Genomic DNA, 17,631 nt, shown 5'->3' on the forward strand with positions numbered 1-17,631 from the left:
AAGGGAATGTATGAAAGTATAGTAGTACCAACACTCTTATATGGGTGTGAAGCTTGGGTTGTGAATGCAGCAGCGAGGAGGCGGTTGGAGGCAGTGGAGATGTCTTGTCTAAGGACAATGTGTGGTGTAAATATTATGCAGAAAATTCAGAGTATGGAAATTAGGAGAAGGTGTGGAGTTAATAAAAGTATTAGTCAGAGGGCTGAGGAGGGGTTGCTAAGGTGGTTTGGTCAATTTAGAGAGCATGGATCAAAGTAGAATGACATGGAGAGCATATAAATCCATACGGGAAGGAAGGCGGGGTAGGAGTTGTCCTCGAAAAGGTTGGAAGGAGGGGGTAAAGGAGGTTTTGTGGGCGAGGGGCTTGGACTTCCAGCAAGCGTGCATGAGCGTGTTCGATAGGAGTAAATAGAGACGAATGGTATTTGGGACCCGACGAACTGTTGGAGTGTGAGCAAGGTAATATTTAGTGAAGGGATTCAGGGAAACCGGTTATTTTTATATAGCCGGACGTGAGTCCTGGAAATGGGAAATACAATGCCTGCACTTTGAAGGAGGGGTTCGGGATATTGGCAGTTTGGAGGGATATGTTGTGTATCTTTATACGTACATGTATATGCTTTTAAACTGTTGTATTCTGGGCACCTCTACAAAAACAGTGATTATGTGTGAGTGAGGTGAAAGTGTTGAATGATGATGAAAGTATTTTTTGGGGGGATTTTCTTTCTTTTTGGGTCACCCTGCCTCAGTGGGAGACGGCCGACTTGTTAAAAAAAAAAAAAAAAAACTATGGCTCTACTGCGGTGTACCTGCTCAGGCTGAGAGACCATGGAATTGGAGCTCCTACCTTTCCCTTGATCAAATTTGATTCTTTCATATTCACCAGATACTATAAAACCCTTACAGGTGTAGCACTTCCCAAGAAATATAAGGGAATAATATGTCCTTTTTCTCTCAATTTCACTCCCTTTACTTCCCACTTTCCACATTTATCTTTTTCCTACTCCAGTCTTCCTTTCTCTCCATTTTTCCCCTCTCATCTTCCCAATGCTTCAGCCTCTCTCCTCTGTCCTGACTACAATACACATCTGTTCCCTCTCACCTCCTTGCAAGTCCATATTTAACCCTGCCCCCTTCCACCTGGTTGCATCTCTGCCTTATCCCTTTCCTCCCACCCCTCACATGCATCAAGCATTTCCCACTTCCCCAACCACCTTCCCTAGTCCACCTGCTTAACTTACTCAGCTAGTCATGTACTATGCCCAGAAATCAACTTTCTCTGCCAGACAAAGTAGATCCAGAAACTGATCCCAGGTATATCACAAAATTGTTAACAGCCAGTCATCTGACAGACCAAGACATGTAATTAGCTTCCACTACCACTTATGTCAGGTGTTGAATGCAAATACTGTATTGAGTAAAGTATGTATGTCTGTGCTTACATCTAAAACATCTGAATATGACAAATTTTCATGTTTAGCTAAAAATAATGATATCCATGAATGTTCTCATAATAATAATATATCATTATTTCTACAAGTACATGTACAAGGCATACAGGCCTAGCTGACATCAATGACATACTGTACTACTATTTGGAAAGCTGCTTGTTATGTTGAGCATTTCAGGCAAATTAGGTCAGTTTTGTCGCAGGATGTGGCCCACAACAGTTGACTAATACCCAGGTGCCCATTTTTACTGATGGGTGAATATGGACAACCAGTGTAAGGAAACATACCCAATGTTTGCACCCATGCCAAGAATTAAACCTGGACCCTTAGCAAGTGAAGCAAGAGCTTTTGCCACCAGGCCATGGCCATGGTGGCCCTTCTTGGGTTATATAACAGATCTATTTATGTGTTATCATAAAACATTAAATTAGAATTTATTTGTAATTTGTGTGAAAAAGGTAACAAATTCAGGTTTAAGTCACATCTCATAAACACAACTCCAAAAAGAAGCATGCAGAGAACTCAGTATAAAACAAAATTTTCTGCCTTGCAATTCTAACAGTCACTACCTTAGAAATGACACTATAATCTGTTTTATTACTTTTAGATCAAAAGAATAATGCTGACAAGATAATGAATAAGACATGTGCAACACCTGGATATCATTGAGATGTTTTCCCCACACATCAAGCTGTATCATTTTGTATTAGAGGCATGAGGGCCCCCAACCCACATGTGGTAACATTTTCAATTGGTACACCTCTCATCTGGTTTCAGTATACAAGTCTCTATCCTCATGCCTCTATAGACTGATAAAGTTACCTAGGTGTTGCACAGATTTTTGTCTCATTTCCTTAATTAGGTTAGCTGTACACATGAATACTCTCCTTCCTTTCACTGAACAACTCCTGAATATCCTTCCATAATGGCATCTCTGTCATTTAGTAATGAAGATCCTAATCCTAACTAAGGATTTCTATAATATACATATTATTTAGAAAGAATGGATCAAAGTAGAATGACATGGAAAGCATATAAATCTATAAGGGAAGGAAGGAGGGGTAGGGGTCGTCCTTGAAAGGGTTGGAGAAAGGGGGTAAAGGAGGTTTTGTGGGCGAGGGGCTTGGACTTTCAGCAAGCATGCGTGAGCGTGTTAGATAGGAGTGAAAGGAGACGAATGATACTTGGGACCTGACAATCTGTTGGAGTGTGAGCAGGGTAATATTTAGTGAAGGGATTCAGGGAAACCGGTTATTTTCATATAGTCGGACTTGAGTCCTGGAAATGGGAAGTACAATGCCTGCACTTTAAAGGATTAAAGGAGGGGTTTGGGATATTGGCAGTTTGGAGGGATATGTTGTGTATCTTTATACATATATGCTTCTAAACTGTTGTATTCTGAGCACCTCTGCAAAAACAGTGATAATGTGTGAGTGTGGTAAAAGTGTTGAATGAAGATGAAAGTATTTTCTTTTTGGGGATTTTCTTTCTTTTTTGGGTCACCCTGCCTCGGTGGGAGACGACTGACTTGTTGAAAAAAAAAAAAAAAAAAACATATTTTGCCATTTTAGGAAGTAACATTTCACCTTACCTGTTAAACTTTGTTAGCATTTCCTCTGTCAGTTCATGAAGACGATAGACATCCCACCCATATCTCAAAATGAGTTTGGCCAGGGTGATAATTTCCCAGGAGCTATCTCGGAACAAATATTCTTTACCATTAAACAGCCCCATACTTCCTGCACAGCTCTTTCTTTTTTGCAGACCTGAAATATTAAATATTTACTATACACAGTATTCAAAATAAATAAATATGACCCTTTTTGTCTCTAATAAATGGGATGAACAAAATATATATGGCCTGATCTGAATTATTATATTTAGGAGGGAAGAAGTAAAACCCATAGGGGTTACATAGTCCCTGGGGAATAGAAGGCAATCAGATTTGATCCTGGGAAGAAGAAAGCAGGTTCAATTCCTTTGATAAAGAGCCTCTCACCATCTTCGAGGAACTTCCCTTGAGGAGGCCTGATTTGAAGATACTATCTTCTAACCATTTCCATCCCTTGTATATACTCAAAGATCTTTGCACTCCTTTAACAATCTATTCTACTTTTTTCTACATGACCAAACCATCTCAAAAACCTCATTTCTACTCTTCATACTTCTTATTTAGTATTCCTTCTCCTTGTTGCAACATTTAAAGACTGTGGTTAACAATATACAAAAGTGCAAGCACCACTATACACTATCATGCAGGAGGAGCCACATGTCTATGGTGCATCCAACAAAATAAGCAGACTCTTGGATGTCACTACTGCCCGGCTCCGGCTGGGTTACAAGTATCTTTGGCAGGTTAAATCACCACCACCAGATGTAGACCAAACGAAATGTAAACTTTGCCAGATGGATTATTGTCACACCCTGCGTCATTATGTACTGGAGTGCGATAAAATTAATGAATTTAGAAACAACTCACTCAGAAGTGTTCAAGAAATGGCTAAGTATTTTATCCACAGTGGTATATTGCAGACCATTCTGGAGAAATACCCTGACTTTGCTAGCTGTAAATAAAAGCATTATCACATATGTGCATGTGCATGTGTGTGTGTGTGTGTGTGTGTGTGTGTGTGTGTGTGTGTGTGTGTGTGTGTGTGTGTGTGTGTGTGTGTGTGTGTGTGTGTGTGTGTGTGTGTGTGTGTGTGTGTGTGTGTGTGTGTGTGTGTGTGTGTGTGTGTGAGTATGAGTGTGTGTGTGAGTATGAGTGTGTGTGTGAGTATGAGTGTGTGTGTGAGTATGAGTGTGTGTGTGTGTGTATGAGTGTGTGTGTGTGTGTATGAGTGTGTGTGTGTGTGTATGAGTGTGTATGAGTGTGTGTGTGTGTGTATGAGTGTGTGTGCATGTGTGTGTATGAGTTTGTGTGTGTGTGTGTGTGTGTGTGTGTGTGTGTGTGTGTGTGTGTGTGTGTGTGTGTGTGTGTGTGTGTGTGTGTGTGTGTGTGATTATGTGTGTGTGTATGAATTTGTATGTGTGTGTGTGTGTGTGTGTGTGTGTGTGTGAGAGAGAGAGAGACTCAGCAATCAACATTTGCACCAATAACTCACTACAGTTGTGACCGGGTGTGGAAGTGTGAATTGCTCATTACTCTAAAATTTGTTCATGATTGCAGCCATGTATACACGTAAGTAACCATTCTTACAGTATTCATTACCTTTGTAACTTGTGAGTTCATTACCTTTGTAACTTGTGAGTTCATTACCTTGTACCTAGTTCAGCCATCAAAACTTTGGAGCCCGGTCCCTGGACCCATTGTGTACCTCTGTAATCTGTAAATACCTTTGTAACTTGTCATGATTGTGACTAGACCTACCTGGAGTTCATTACCTTTGTAAATTGTGAGTTCATTACCTTTGTAAATTGTGAATTCATTACCTCTGTAACTTGCTCAGCTATCAAAACTTTGAGGCCCAGTCCCTGGACCCATTATGTACCTCTGTAATCTTTTGACTACTGCCCACTGGATGGGTATGGGGTGCATAATAAACATATTAAACTAAACTAACTAACACTATACACTCATACATTCCCATTTTTACATCTAATGACAAGCTTCATTTTTACTCAAAACTCGATACTTCTGCAAATTTCTCACTACTGTCTGTCATGATTTACTTTCTTCGTCAACCCATTTTCTGATGTGTGATAAATGGTTTTGAAAACCGAAAAGTTGAAGATTGAGACACTTACGCAACACATGGGAATCTTTATTACCTGGAGTTTACCTGGAGAGAGTTCCGGGGGTCAACACCCCCGTGGCCCGGTCTGTGTCCAGGCCTCCTGGTGGATCAGAGCCTGATCAACCAGGCTGTTGCTGCTGGCTGCACACAAACCAATGTACAAGCCACAGCCCAGCTGGTCAGGAACCGACTTTAGGTGCTTGTCCAGTGCCAGCTTGAAGACTGCCAGGGGTCTGTTGGTAATCCCCCTTATGTATGCTGGGAGGCAGTTGAACAGTCTCGGGCCCCTGACACTTATTGTATGGTCTCTTAACATGCTAGTGACACCCCTGCTTTTCATTGGGGGATGTTGCATCATCTGCCAAGTCTTTTGCTTTCGTAGTGAGTGATTTTCGTGTGCAAGTTCGGTACTAGTCCCTCTAGGATTTTCCAGGTGTATATAATCATGTATCTCTCCTGCCTGCGTTCCAGGGAATACAGTTTTAGGAACCTCAAGTGCTCCCAGTAATTGAGGTGTTTTATCTCCGTTATGCGCGCCGTGAAGGTTCTCTGTACATTTTCTAGGTCAGCAATTTCACCTGCCTTGAAATGTGCTGTTAGTGTGCAGCAATATTCCAGCCTATATAGAACAAGTGACCTGAAGAGTGTCATCATGGGCTTGGCCTCCCTAGTTTTGAAGGTTCTCATTATCCATCCTGTCATTTTTCTAGCAGATGTGATTGATATAATGTTATGGTCCTTGAAGGTGAGATCCTCCGACATGATCACTCCCAGGTCTTTGACGTTGGTGTTTCGCTCTATTTTGTGGCCAGAATTTGTTTTGTACTCTGATGAAGATTTAATTTCCTCGTGTTTACCATATCTGAGTAATTGAAATTTCTCATCGTTGAACTTCATATTGTTTTCTGCAGCCCACTGAAAGATTTGGTTGATGTCCGCCTGGAGCCTTGCAGTGTCTGCAATGGAAGACACTGTCATGCAGATTGAAGAAACGTTTTGCCACACATTGGCTTCATCAGTCCAATACAAAGCAGAAAGGTGTAAGGAGAGGAGGAGTTTGATGTAATCAGTCCTCAGCGTGGAATCAATGTGTTCAGTCCATCACTTCCTTTCATTCTGACGTAATTTTTGGGGGGGGAGGTCGTAAGAGGGAGCCCAGGAAACATAAATGGCAGCATGTGAGCTATAGGGACACTAAGAAGTACTTTATCAGTTTTACAGTGTTAAGTGGAAAGTACTTAAGAGGTGGTGGAAGCAAACATTATACTGTAAACGATTTCAGAGATGATCAGGCCCTGAAGGTTAGGAATTGGTAAAGCCTGCCAATAGGAATCGAGATACTGGGCCAGGACCTATGACTCAACATCTGCAAGTACAACTAGGCAAATGCACGCATGCATACGTGCACACACAGACACGTGCACCTCCTGAAAATGTGTGAGTGTGCATAAAAGTTAATGGAGAAAGAAACTGGATATCCTTCTTACGTGTCACAAGGTGTGCAATTTTAACATGCCTCAAGTCTACTCCTAAAGCATTTGGCTACTTTAAGGGTCAATACTCTATTTCTTTCTTCTCATGCCCATAATTTACTGACTTGATGGACACAAACTGAATGTTAGAAACAAAAATGTTCTACATGTTAAAGTTGTTTTTTTTTTCAATAAGTCGGCCGTCTCCCACCGAGGCAGAGTGACCCAAAAAAGAAAGAAAATCCCTAAAAAGAAAATACTTTCATCATCATTCAACACTTTCACCACACTCACACATTATCACTGTTTTTGCAGAGGTGCTCAGAATACAACACTTTAGAAGCATATACGTATAAAGATACACAACACATCCCTCCAAACTGCCAATATCCCAAACCCCTCCTTTAAAGTGCAGGCATTGTACTTCCCATTTCCAGGACTCAAGCCCGACTATATGAAAATAACCAGTTTCCCTGAATCCCTTCACTAAATATTACCCTGCTCACACTCCAACAGATCGTCAGGTCCCAAGTACCATTCGTCTCCATTCACTCCTATCTAACACACCCACATACGCTTGCTGGAAGTCCAAGCCCCTCGCCCACAAAACCTCCTTTACTCCCTCTCTCCAACCCTTTCAAGGACGACCCCTACCCCGCCTTCCTTCCCCTATAGATTTATATGCTTTCCATGTCATTCTACTTTGATCCATTCTCTCTAAATGACCAAACCACCTCAACAACCCCTCTTCTACCCTCTGACTAATACTTTTATTAACTCCACACCTTTTCCTAATTTCCACACTCCGAATTTTCTGCATAATATTTACACCACACATTGCCCTTAAACAGGACATCTCCACTGCCTCCAACCGTCTCCTCGCTGCTGCATTTACCACCCAAGCTTCACACCCATTTAAGAGTGTTGGTACTACTATACTTTCATACATTCCCTTCTTTGCCTCCATAGATAACATTTTTTGACTCCACATATACCTCAACGCACCACTCACCTTTTTTCCCTCATCAATTCTATGATTAACCTCATCCTTCATAAATCCATCCGCCGACACGTCAACTCCCAAGTATCTGAAAACATTCACTTCTTCCATACTCCTCCTCCCCAATTTGATATCCAATTTTTCTTTATCTAAATCATTTGATACCCTCATCACCTTACTCTTTTCTATGTTCACTTTCAACTTTCTACCTTTACACACATTCCCAAACTCATCCACTAACCTTTGCAATTTTTCTTTAGAATCTCCCATAAGCACAGCATCATCAGCAAAATGTAACTGTGTCAATTCCCATTTTGAATTTGATTCCCCATAATTTAATCCCACCCCTCTCCCGAACACCCTATCATTTACTTCTTTTACAACCCCATCTATAAATATATTAACCCTTTGACTGTCGCAACCCCCAATCCTGAGGTGTCTCCTGGTGTCGCAAAATTTAAAAAAAAAAATTATTTTTTCTTATGAAATGATAGAGAATCTTTTCCCGATTGTAAGGACACAAAAAAACGAAATTTGATGGAAAACTGACGGAATTATGCTCTCGCGAAGTTAGCGACCTCGGCGATATTTACAAATCGGCGATTTCGCCCACTTTGAGCCCTATTTTCGGCTAATTCCATTATTCCAGTCAACCAAACTCATAGCTATTTCTTCAGAATTCCATTTTTTCCATCGATTGAGTACAAGAAATTGCCCATTTACCGATTTCAACTACCCAATAACATGGTCAGAAATTTGCAATTTGGCCAATTTCATGAAAATTAAAAAATGACAATTTCAAAATAAGGACCAGAATGAACAATGCAGACATTCCTGGCTCTAAAATAACATTTTCTTTGTTCATCAGTCATGTCTCCAGGCCCCTGTGATTTTACTCTTGCTTTTTATTTTGAAATTTTATTCAACCTGTAGTTACCAGCGGTCGCAATATACACAACGAGAAGCAATTATTACTACAGAAAAAGCACCCTTCCTCCAAAATTTGCACTAGTCAACTATAGTGATAATATAGCATTTATTGTGGTGGAGACGGAAAAAAAAAAAAAAAAATAGAGAAGCTAGATACAGCGATTGATAAGCAAAGGTGGAGGCTCGACCGTTCGTCATTGTAGGAGTGCCAGCAGTCACCGGCTCTTCAACACGCAAGTTATACTTTTGTATCAATCAAATCACATATTACTCGGGTAGATAATTTCCAGTAGATCCTTCATGTGTTAGCTCAAATCACCGACCAGTATGGTTTAAATAAGTGACCCACTGATCAGATCAGATAGACTGGTCCGAACCCTTGACTGGTCCGAACCCTTGACTGGTCCGAACCCTTGACTGGTCCGAACCCTTGACTGGTCCGAACCCTGGACTGGTTTCAAACGGTTTCGTTGTGCACCACCTAGCAGGTTATTAATAGAATATTCAAGAGGTTGCTAGTAGAATTGCAGTAAATCAACCATTCAAATCATTATGAAGCTGTGTGTAGTCTGTGGTCAGTCAAACAAAAGGGCTTCCACATGCATAAATTGTCATTTCTGTGGAAATTGGTGTCACGCCCCTTGTGCAGATATCCAAGAACTAGCTACAAGCAGTATTAAAACAGGGAAGTGTTTTTGGGTATGCCCAAATGAGATAAATCTGTGGACTAAAATCACAAGGGTATTAAAAGAGGTCAACATCAAAGCTGCTTTCATAGAAAACCTGGAAGCTTTCTACAACAGATGGGAACATAAAAAGTCCGGGCTGTATGGTACTGCCCTTGATACTGGCCATGTAGTCAGAAACTGTAAGGCTGGAGATGATGTCCTGGTAGTCAGTAAATGGGGGGCTGATAGTGCTGTCCTGGGAGACAGTAATGGGGAAGCTGGAGGTGCTGTCCTGGGAGACAGTAATGGTGAAGCTGGAGGTGCTGTCCTGGGAGACAGTAATGGTGAAGCTGGAGATGCTGTCCTGGGAGACAGTAATGGGGAAGCTGGAGAGGCTGTCCTGGGAGACAGTAATGGTGAAGCTGGAGATTTTGTCCAGGTAGTCGGGAATTATACGCAGGAAGGAATACATATGAATGACCTCAAAGGGGACAGGAGCCATAGTAGGGAAACAAGTGTAGTCAAAGATAAGATAAAACCAATATTGCAAACTAGAAATACCGCAGGAAATAGCAAACAAGAGGACTCCACTAGCAACAGTGAGGATATATTACCAAAAACAAATGGTGGGAGCTCCATTGTTGGTGCTAGGGAGGATAGAAGTAAGACAGGGAAACATGCACCAACAGGGAATACAGTCACAGAAACCCAAGGCAAACGGAAACCAAGCCTGTGCACATACTATGCACTCGGTATCTGCTGGCATGGGAAATCTGGAAAAACAGATGGGACGTGCAACTATGACCACCCTAGGAAATGCCATGCCCATATGACAACAGGAAAATGCAAACTCCCTTCCTGTAAGCTTTTTCACCCTGAACTGTGTACCTCTTCAGTACAGGAAAGACTGTGCTATAACTTAAATTGCCAGGCATACCATCTAAAGGGGACAAAAAGATACAAAACATCCAGGCCATGGGAAAACCTGGGTAGCCACAGCCACTCAAGAGGGAGAGGTTTTTTAGTGCCAGGAAGGAAAAAAAACTGGCAGGAAATGGCAGAAATCGTACACCAAATCCAGTCATTCCTGGAGTGGAACCACAGTCGATGGCCTCCACTCCAAACCAACAGATACAGATACTAATGCCGGAAAAAAAATCCCCCCCCAGTACCAACAATACCACCAGTCCGATAACATTCTTCTTTGCAAATATACAGGGTCTAAAGCCAGCAACAAACAACAAAATACCTTTCATCCGTGGACTGCTTGCAGAGGCAAAGGCAATGTTCGCGGCTTTCACTGAGACCCACATAAAGGATCACTTGGACAACGAAATATGGATCCCAGGTTACAACCTATACAGATGTGACAGAGTGAACAGGCAAAAGGGGGGGGTTGGCCTGTACATTGCAGAGTCACTTGTTTGCACAGAACTGCTAAATGCCTCAAATGATGTAGTGGAAGTTTTAGCAGTAAAGGTCGAGAACCAAAACCTAGTCATTGTGATAGTCTACAAGCCTCCGGATGCAACATCCCAGCAATTCCAGGAACAGCTGTTAAAAATTGACCACTGTCTGGAAAACCTTCCAGCTCCTGCACCCAACATCTTGCTCCTGGGGGATTTCAACTTAAGGCACCTAAAATGGAGGAATATAGCAAATAATATTGTTGCAGTAATAACACCAGGAGGCAGCTCTGATGAAAACTCACACTCACGCGAGCTTTTAAATCTCTGCACAAAATTCAATTTAAACCAGCAAATAATAGAGCCTACTAGACTGGAGAATACACTAGACCTCATCTTCACTAACAATGATGATCTGATAAGAAATATCACCATATCAAAAACAATATACTCAGATCACAACATAATTGAGGTTCAGTCATGTATGCGCGGAGCCCCAGACCGACATAATGAGATTAGTCACGAGGGAGCATTCACCAAATTCAACTTCAATAACAAAAACATAAAGTGGGACCAAGTAAACCAAGTCCTAACCGATATAAGCTGGGAAGATATACTAAGCAACACAGACCCCAACTTATGCCTAGAACAGATTAACTCGGTAGCACTCGATGTATGCACAAGGCTTATTCCTCTAAGAAAAAGGAGGAGTAGATGTAAAACAGAAAGAGACAGGCGCTCCCTTTACAGGCGACGGAAAAGAATAACAGAGCGGCTAAAAGAGGTCAATATATCTGAAATGCGTAGGGAGACACTGGTCAGAGAAATAGCAAGCATCGAACTTAAGCTAAAAGAATCCTTTAGGAGTCAGGAATCGCGGGAAGAACTAAAAGCCATAAATGAAATCGAAAGAAACCCAAAGTATTTCTTCTCCTATGCCAAATCAAAATCGAGAACAACGTCCAGTATTGGGCCCCTACTTAAACAAGATGGGTCCTACACAGATGACAACAAGGAAATGAGTGAGCTACTCAAGTCCCAATATGACTCAGTTTTTAGCAAGCCGCTAACCAGACTGAGAGCCGAAGATCAAAATGAATTTTTTATGAGAGAGCCACAAAATTTGATTAACACAAGCCTATCCGATGTTATCCTGACGCCAAATGACTTCGAACAGGCGATAAATGACATGCCCATGCACTCTGCCCCAGGGCCAGACTCATGGAACTCTGTGTTCATCAAGAACTGCAAGAAGCCCCTATCACGAGCCTTTTCCATCCTATGGAGAGGGAGCATGGACACGGGGGTCGTCCCACAGTTACTAAAAACAACAGACATAGCCCCACTCCACAAAGGGGGCAGTAAAGCAACAGCAAAGAACTACAGACCAATAGCACTAACATCCCATATCATAAAAATCTTTGAAAGGGTCCTAAGAAGCAAGATCACCACGCATCTAGAAACCCATCAGTTACACAACCCAGGGCAACATGGGTTTAGAACAGGTCGCTCCTGTCTGTCTCAACTATTGGACCACTACGACAAGGTCCTAAATGCACTAGAAGACAAAAAGAATGCAGATGTAATATATACAGACTTTGCAAAAGCCTTCGACAAGTGTGACCATGGCGTAATAGCGCACAAAATGCGTGCTAAAGGAATAACAGGAAAAGTCGGTCGATGGATCTATAATTTCCTCACTAACAGAACACAGAGAGTAGTCGTCAACAGAGTAAAGTCCGAGGCAGCTACGGTGAAAAGCTCTGTTCCACAAGGCACAGTACTCGCTCCCATCTTGTTCCTCATCCTTATATCCGACACAGACAAGGATGTCAGCCACAGCACCGTGTCTTCCTTTGCAGATGACACCCGAATCTGCATGACAGTGTCTTCCATTGCAGACACAGCAAAGCTCCAGGCAGACATCAACCAAATCTTTCAGTGGGCTGCAGAAAACAATATGAAGTTCAACGATGAGAAATTTCAATTACTCAGATATGGTAAACATGAGGAAATTAAATCTTCATCAGAGTACAAAACAAATTCTGGCCACAAAATAGAGCGAAACACCAACGTCAAAGACCTGGGAGTGATCATGTCGGAGGATCTCATCTTCAAGGACCATAACATTGTATCAATCGCATCTGCTAGAAAAATGACAGGATGGATAATGAGAACCTTCAAAACTAGGGAGGCCAAGCCCATGATGACACTCTTCAGGTCACTTGTTCTATCTAGGCTGGAATATTGCTGCACACTAACAGCACCTTTCAAGGCAGGTGAAATTGCCGACCTAGAAAATGTACAGAGAACTTTCACGGCGCGCATAACGGAGATAAAACACCTCAATTATTGGGAGCGCTTGAGGTTCCTAAACCTGTATTCCCTGGAACGCAGGAGGGAGAGATACATGATTATATACACCTGGAAAATCCTAGAGGGACTAGTACCGAACTTGCACACGAAAATCACCCACTACGAAAGCAAAAGACTTGGCAGACGATGCACCATCCCCCCAATGAAAAGCAGGGGTGTCACTAGCACGTTGAGAGACCATACAATAAGTGTCAGGGGCCCGAGACTGTTCAACTGCCTCCCAGCACACATAAGGGGGATTACCAACAGACCCCTGGCAGTCTTCAAGCTGGCACTGGACAAGCACCTAAAGTCAGTTCCGGATCAACCGGGCTGTGGCTCGTATGTTGGTTTGCGTGCAGCCAGCAGCAACAGCCTGGTTGATCAGGCTCTGATCCACCAGGAGGCCTGGTCTCAGACCGGGCCGCGGGGGCGTTGACCCCCGGAACTCTCTCCAGGTAAACTCCAGGTAAACAAAAAATAGAAGATTTACTGTTATTCCGACTACTGCAATACTGTAATAATTGTAAAAATTACATCAACCCATTCATGACTGCATATTAGAATGGCTATTTGGACATTTATTGGACAATGACATCATTTGTTTACTTTTGAACATCGGCAAAAATCAAACATTTCCCGTACTTTGTGCTCCATTTCCAGGTTCTTTTTATAGTAAAATTAATCAAAATCACCTCTATTTCTATAATATAGTTTCCATTCTATCAAATGAGACCAAGAAAACGAGAATACAACCACAAATACTATACGAAAATAGACCACAAAGTCGGCATTTTAATTAAAAAAAACGGTCGGAGTTTTTTTTTTCTCATTATGCACTGCGTGCTCCAGGATTTTTTTTATATGGTGCACACTGACCACACAGACCCATTCTCTCACATGTGGGCCTACCAGCTTTCTCCTGCCTGATTTGAAGCCGCTAGAATTTATGAGTATATATACGTCAAACACGGTTCCTCGTAAATGTATATATACGGTCGCGACAGTCAAAGGGTTAAACAACCATGGTGACATTACACATCCCTGTCTAAGACCTACTTTTACCGGGAAGTAGTCTCCCTGTCTTCTACACACCCTAACCTGAGCCTCACTATCCTCATAAAAACTCTTTACAGCATTTAGTAACTTACCACCTATTCCATATACTTGCAACATCTGCCACATTGCTCCTCTATCCACTCTATCATATGCCTTTTCTAAATCCATAAATGCAATAAAAACTTCCCTACCTTTATCTAAATACTGTTCACATATATGCTTCAATGTAAACACTTGATCTACACATCCCCTACCCACTCTGAAACCTCCTTGCTCATCTGCAATCCTACATTCTGTCTTACCTCTAATTCTTTCAATTATAACCCTACCGTACACTTTTCCTGGTATACTCAGTAAACTTATTCCTCTATAATTTTTACAATCTCTTTTGTCCCCTTTCCCTTTATATAAAGGGACTATACATGCTCTCCGCCAATCCCTAGGTACCTTCCCCTCTTTCATACATTTATTAAACAAAAGTACCAACCACTCTAACACTTTATCCCCCCCTGCTTTTAACATTTCTGTCATGATCCCATCAGTTCCAGCTGCTTTACCCCTTTTCATTCTACGTAATGCCTCACGTACCTCCTCCACACTTACATTCTGCTCTTCTTCACTCCTAAAAGATGGTGTACCTCCCTGGCCAGTGCATGAAATTACCGCCTCCCTTTCTTCCTCAACATTTAAAAGTTCCCCAAAATATTCTTGCCATCTACCTAATACCTCCCTCTCCCCATCTACTAACTCCCCTACTCTGTTTTTAACTGACAAATCCGTACTTTCCCTAGGCTTTCTTAACTTGTTTAACTCACTCCAAAAAATTTTCTTATTTTCATTAAAATTTCTTGACAGTGCCTCTCCCACTATATCATCTGCTCTCCTTTTGCACTCTCTCACCACTCTCTTCACCTTTCTTTTACTCTCCATATACTCTGCTCTTCTTATAACACTTCTGCTTTGTAAAATAAATAAAAAACTTAGAAGTATACCCTTACCAAATTTTGATACAAAATCCATCATATACTGATTCTTGGGATGAATAGCAGTGCCTCCAACCTCATAATCATCTCCCGCTATTGGGATAGTAGCCAGCCGTCCTCCAATCTTTTCAGATTCATAAACATCAATGATGGCATTGTCTCCAAAGAGCTCCTTTAAGAAATAAGCTGTTGATGTGCCTCCTATACCACCACCAATAATTGCTGGAATAAATACATATTATTACTGATCAATGCCAATGCATATATCATGTTCTTTCACTACTGCTTACAATTACTTACATTTACATCCTCAGATATTATCATAAGTATTCAAATATTTAATGTTTGTTCTCTTATATTTCACAGGCATGTAATATTTAAGACATTTAACATTATTTGTTCTTAGGAGTGTCTAGCTTTCCAGTAGTTTTGTCACATGCTTGCTATACAAGATAGACTTTCTTATCAAAATTCACTAAAAAAATTGTTTTACAAAAAATTCCAACATTGATTTGCAAAAAAAATCCAGTAGTAATGTATAAGTTTATTCTGAGACTGCTTGAAATGCTCTGCATAACCAGGGGCTTTCAATAATGTCACTAATGTTAACCATTAATAAATCTATTGTAAATTGTACTTTGCACAAATACAGTTTATCATTTCTATATCATTCATCATTATTACTTATTATATTTGATTACTGACAAAACCTTTGATTTCTACCCTAAGTACTGATTCATAATAATACTGTAAGGAATATTCTATAGTGGACTCCCTGGTCCAAGCTTGATTTAGTTAGGTTAGGTAAGGTTTGTCAGGAAACAAGACAAGTGTTTCCTGACATGGGTCTAGTCATATGATGGCCTGTCATTGGAGCTTCTGGTCATCCGACCAAGGCCTTCCACTGGCTTAATGGTCCACCTCTTCAAAAATTATGGCCATAATTTAACCATATTTTTTTCTGATTTAGTGTTAAGATAAGATAAGACAGGATTTTGTTTGGATTTTTAACCCAGAAGGTTAGCTACCCAGGATAACCCGATAAAGTCAGCGTGTCATGGAGGACTGTCTTTTTTATTTCCACTGGGGTCCGTTAATCTTGTCCCCCTGAATGCAACCCACAGCAGTCGACTAACACCCAGGCATCTACTTACTAATAAGTGAACAGGGGCAGCAGGTATGAGAAAAACAAGTAAACTTGCAAGGAAATAAATATGAATTTGACATTTCCACCCCTACCAGGGATTGAACCACTGGCATTCACTATGTAAGCTAAGAGCACTATCAACCTAGCCAAAAGTAGACATTCACTTCTTACTACAATCAGCAGCATATTAGCTAACTCATTTTAGGTTTAATCACCACCAAACCTCCAGCCATCTGTTATACCTATGGGCCAATGTGTTTTACTTAATGATTATCACTATACCTATTCATGAAAATGTATCAAACCCATGTGGGTTATAAAGTAATGTGTGTTAAGATGTTAGTGTATATATCTCACAGGATTTGGCACTCTTGCTACACCAAAGAAAATGAAACATCTGCATGGGTTGCTTGCTCTGTGAGGAGATTAAAAAAATGAAGTCATTAATTTTCTTAATGGATCACTAAGCATGCATGAAAAATACAGTTAAAAATAAACATGAATACAGTATTCTAATAAATTTTTGTCTTGTAATAATAATTACCTATTCTTGGAGAAGCAACATCAGCATTTCTAACTTCCTGTAGAGAACTGGATGTTCTTACTTGAGTCAGCAAGCCCAATAGGCAAAGTTTTCCAATGTGAAGCATATTACAGATATTTCTGAATATAAGAAAATAGGTATTAAGGTTTCATTAAGTGTAAAAAACATAAATCTTTTTTAAGCACATAATTTATAAATAAAATGCCATTTTTGTTTCTGTATATACAGTTTCCTTTGAATGCCTCTTGAGATAAGAAAAAAACAAAATGAAAGATAAAAAAAAGTCTTAAATCTAAAGACCACTACATATAGTTACTCTCCTCCCTTCTCAAACCTCTCCAATTATAGTACATCTCTGTTGCATTTAAACTGACTAAAATCAATCATACTCAGTCTCTAGTGTTCTCATCAGAAATTATTTGAAGACCTGTTTTAGTGTCATCAGCAAACTTGCTTATAAAGAGGGCCCCAATTATAAGGAGGTTAGGTTCCAGGCAACCACCCCACTCACCACCACTCAAGGCCACACCACAACAATAACAACAAACATGGCTGCCACCAGCCCATCCTCCCCTCTCTTCCCCGGATTCAACCTACCAAGTAGTCTCTCAGGTATGACCAACGATCCAGATACCCTAAAGTCATGCATCTCCAACTTAGTTATTGAAAATATGAATCTTCGAGAGACGCTAGCAAAACAAGACACCAGGATGACACAACTCGAAAACAAAATCCTCAGTCTTGAACAAAAGTTTTCAACACCAGGAACGACTAACTGTGACAAGACCATCCAGACAGTCATAGATAGCCATACCCAACAAATAATATCTCTTAATACAAAGGTTGAAGAAGCAGTAAAAGAATGGAAGAGCAACTTAG

The 17,631-nt window shown here is 40.9% G+C and overlaps 2 protein-coding genes across 14 annotated transcripts in view; one reads left to right on the forward strand and one right to left on the reverse strand.

The window, feature by feature from the left end:
- Positions 1 to 17,631, reverse strand: part of LOC138851048 (prenylcysteine oxidase 1-like) — a 48,699-nt gene that overhangs the window by 16,234 nt on the left and 14,834 nt on the right. For 6 of the 11 annotated variants that reach the window (XM_070095765.1, XM_070095768.1, XM_070095766.1 and 3 more), the window contains 3 exons: positions 16,753 to 16,871; positions 15,077 to 15,283; positions 3,043 to 3,217 (listed from right to left, as the gene is read on the reverse strand). In XM_070095765.1, coding sequence (XP_069951866.1) covers positions 3,043 to 3,217; positions 15,077 to 15,283; positions 16,753 to 16,858 — 488 coding nt within the window. In that variant the 5' untranslated portion in view covers positions 16,859 to 16,871. Of the gene's footprint in view, positions 1 to 3,042; positions 3,218 to 15,076; positions 15,284 to 16,752; positions 16,872 to 17,141; positions 17,301 to 17,349; positions 17,577 to 17,631 lie in introns of those variants that run through there. The other 5 variants (XM_070095770.1, XM_070095761.1, XM_070095763.1 and 2 more) reach the window with 5 other exon arrangements.
- IntS10 (integrator complex subunit 10) overlaps positions 17,287 to 17,631 on the forward strand; it is a 96,505-nt gene continuing 96,160 nt past the window's right edge. For 2 of the 3 annotated variants that reach the window (XM_070095751.1, XM_070095753.1), the window contains exon 1: positions 17,289 to 17,364. The gene's annotated coding sequence lies outside the window, so the exon portion shown is untranslated. Of the gene's footprint in view, positions 17,365 to 17,631 lie in introns of all 3 variants that reach the window. The other variant, XM_070095748.1, reaches the window with a different exon arrangement.

This window comes from Cherax quadricarinatus, chromosome 51 (assembly GCF_038502225.1).
Source record: "Cherax quadricarinatus isolate ZL_2023a chromosome 51, ASM3850222v1, whole genome shotgun sequence".
NCBI classification, from domain to species: Eukaryota; Metazoa; Arthropoda; class Malacostraca; order Decapoda; family Parastacidae; genus Cherax; species Cherax quadricarinatus.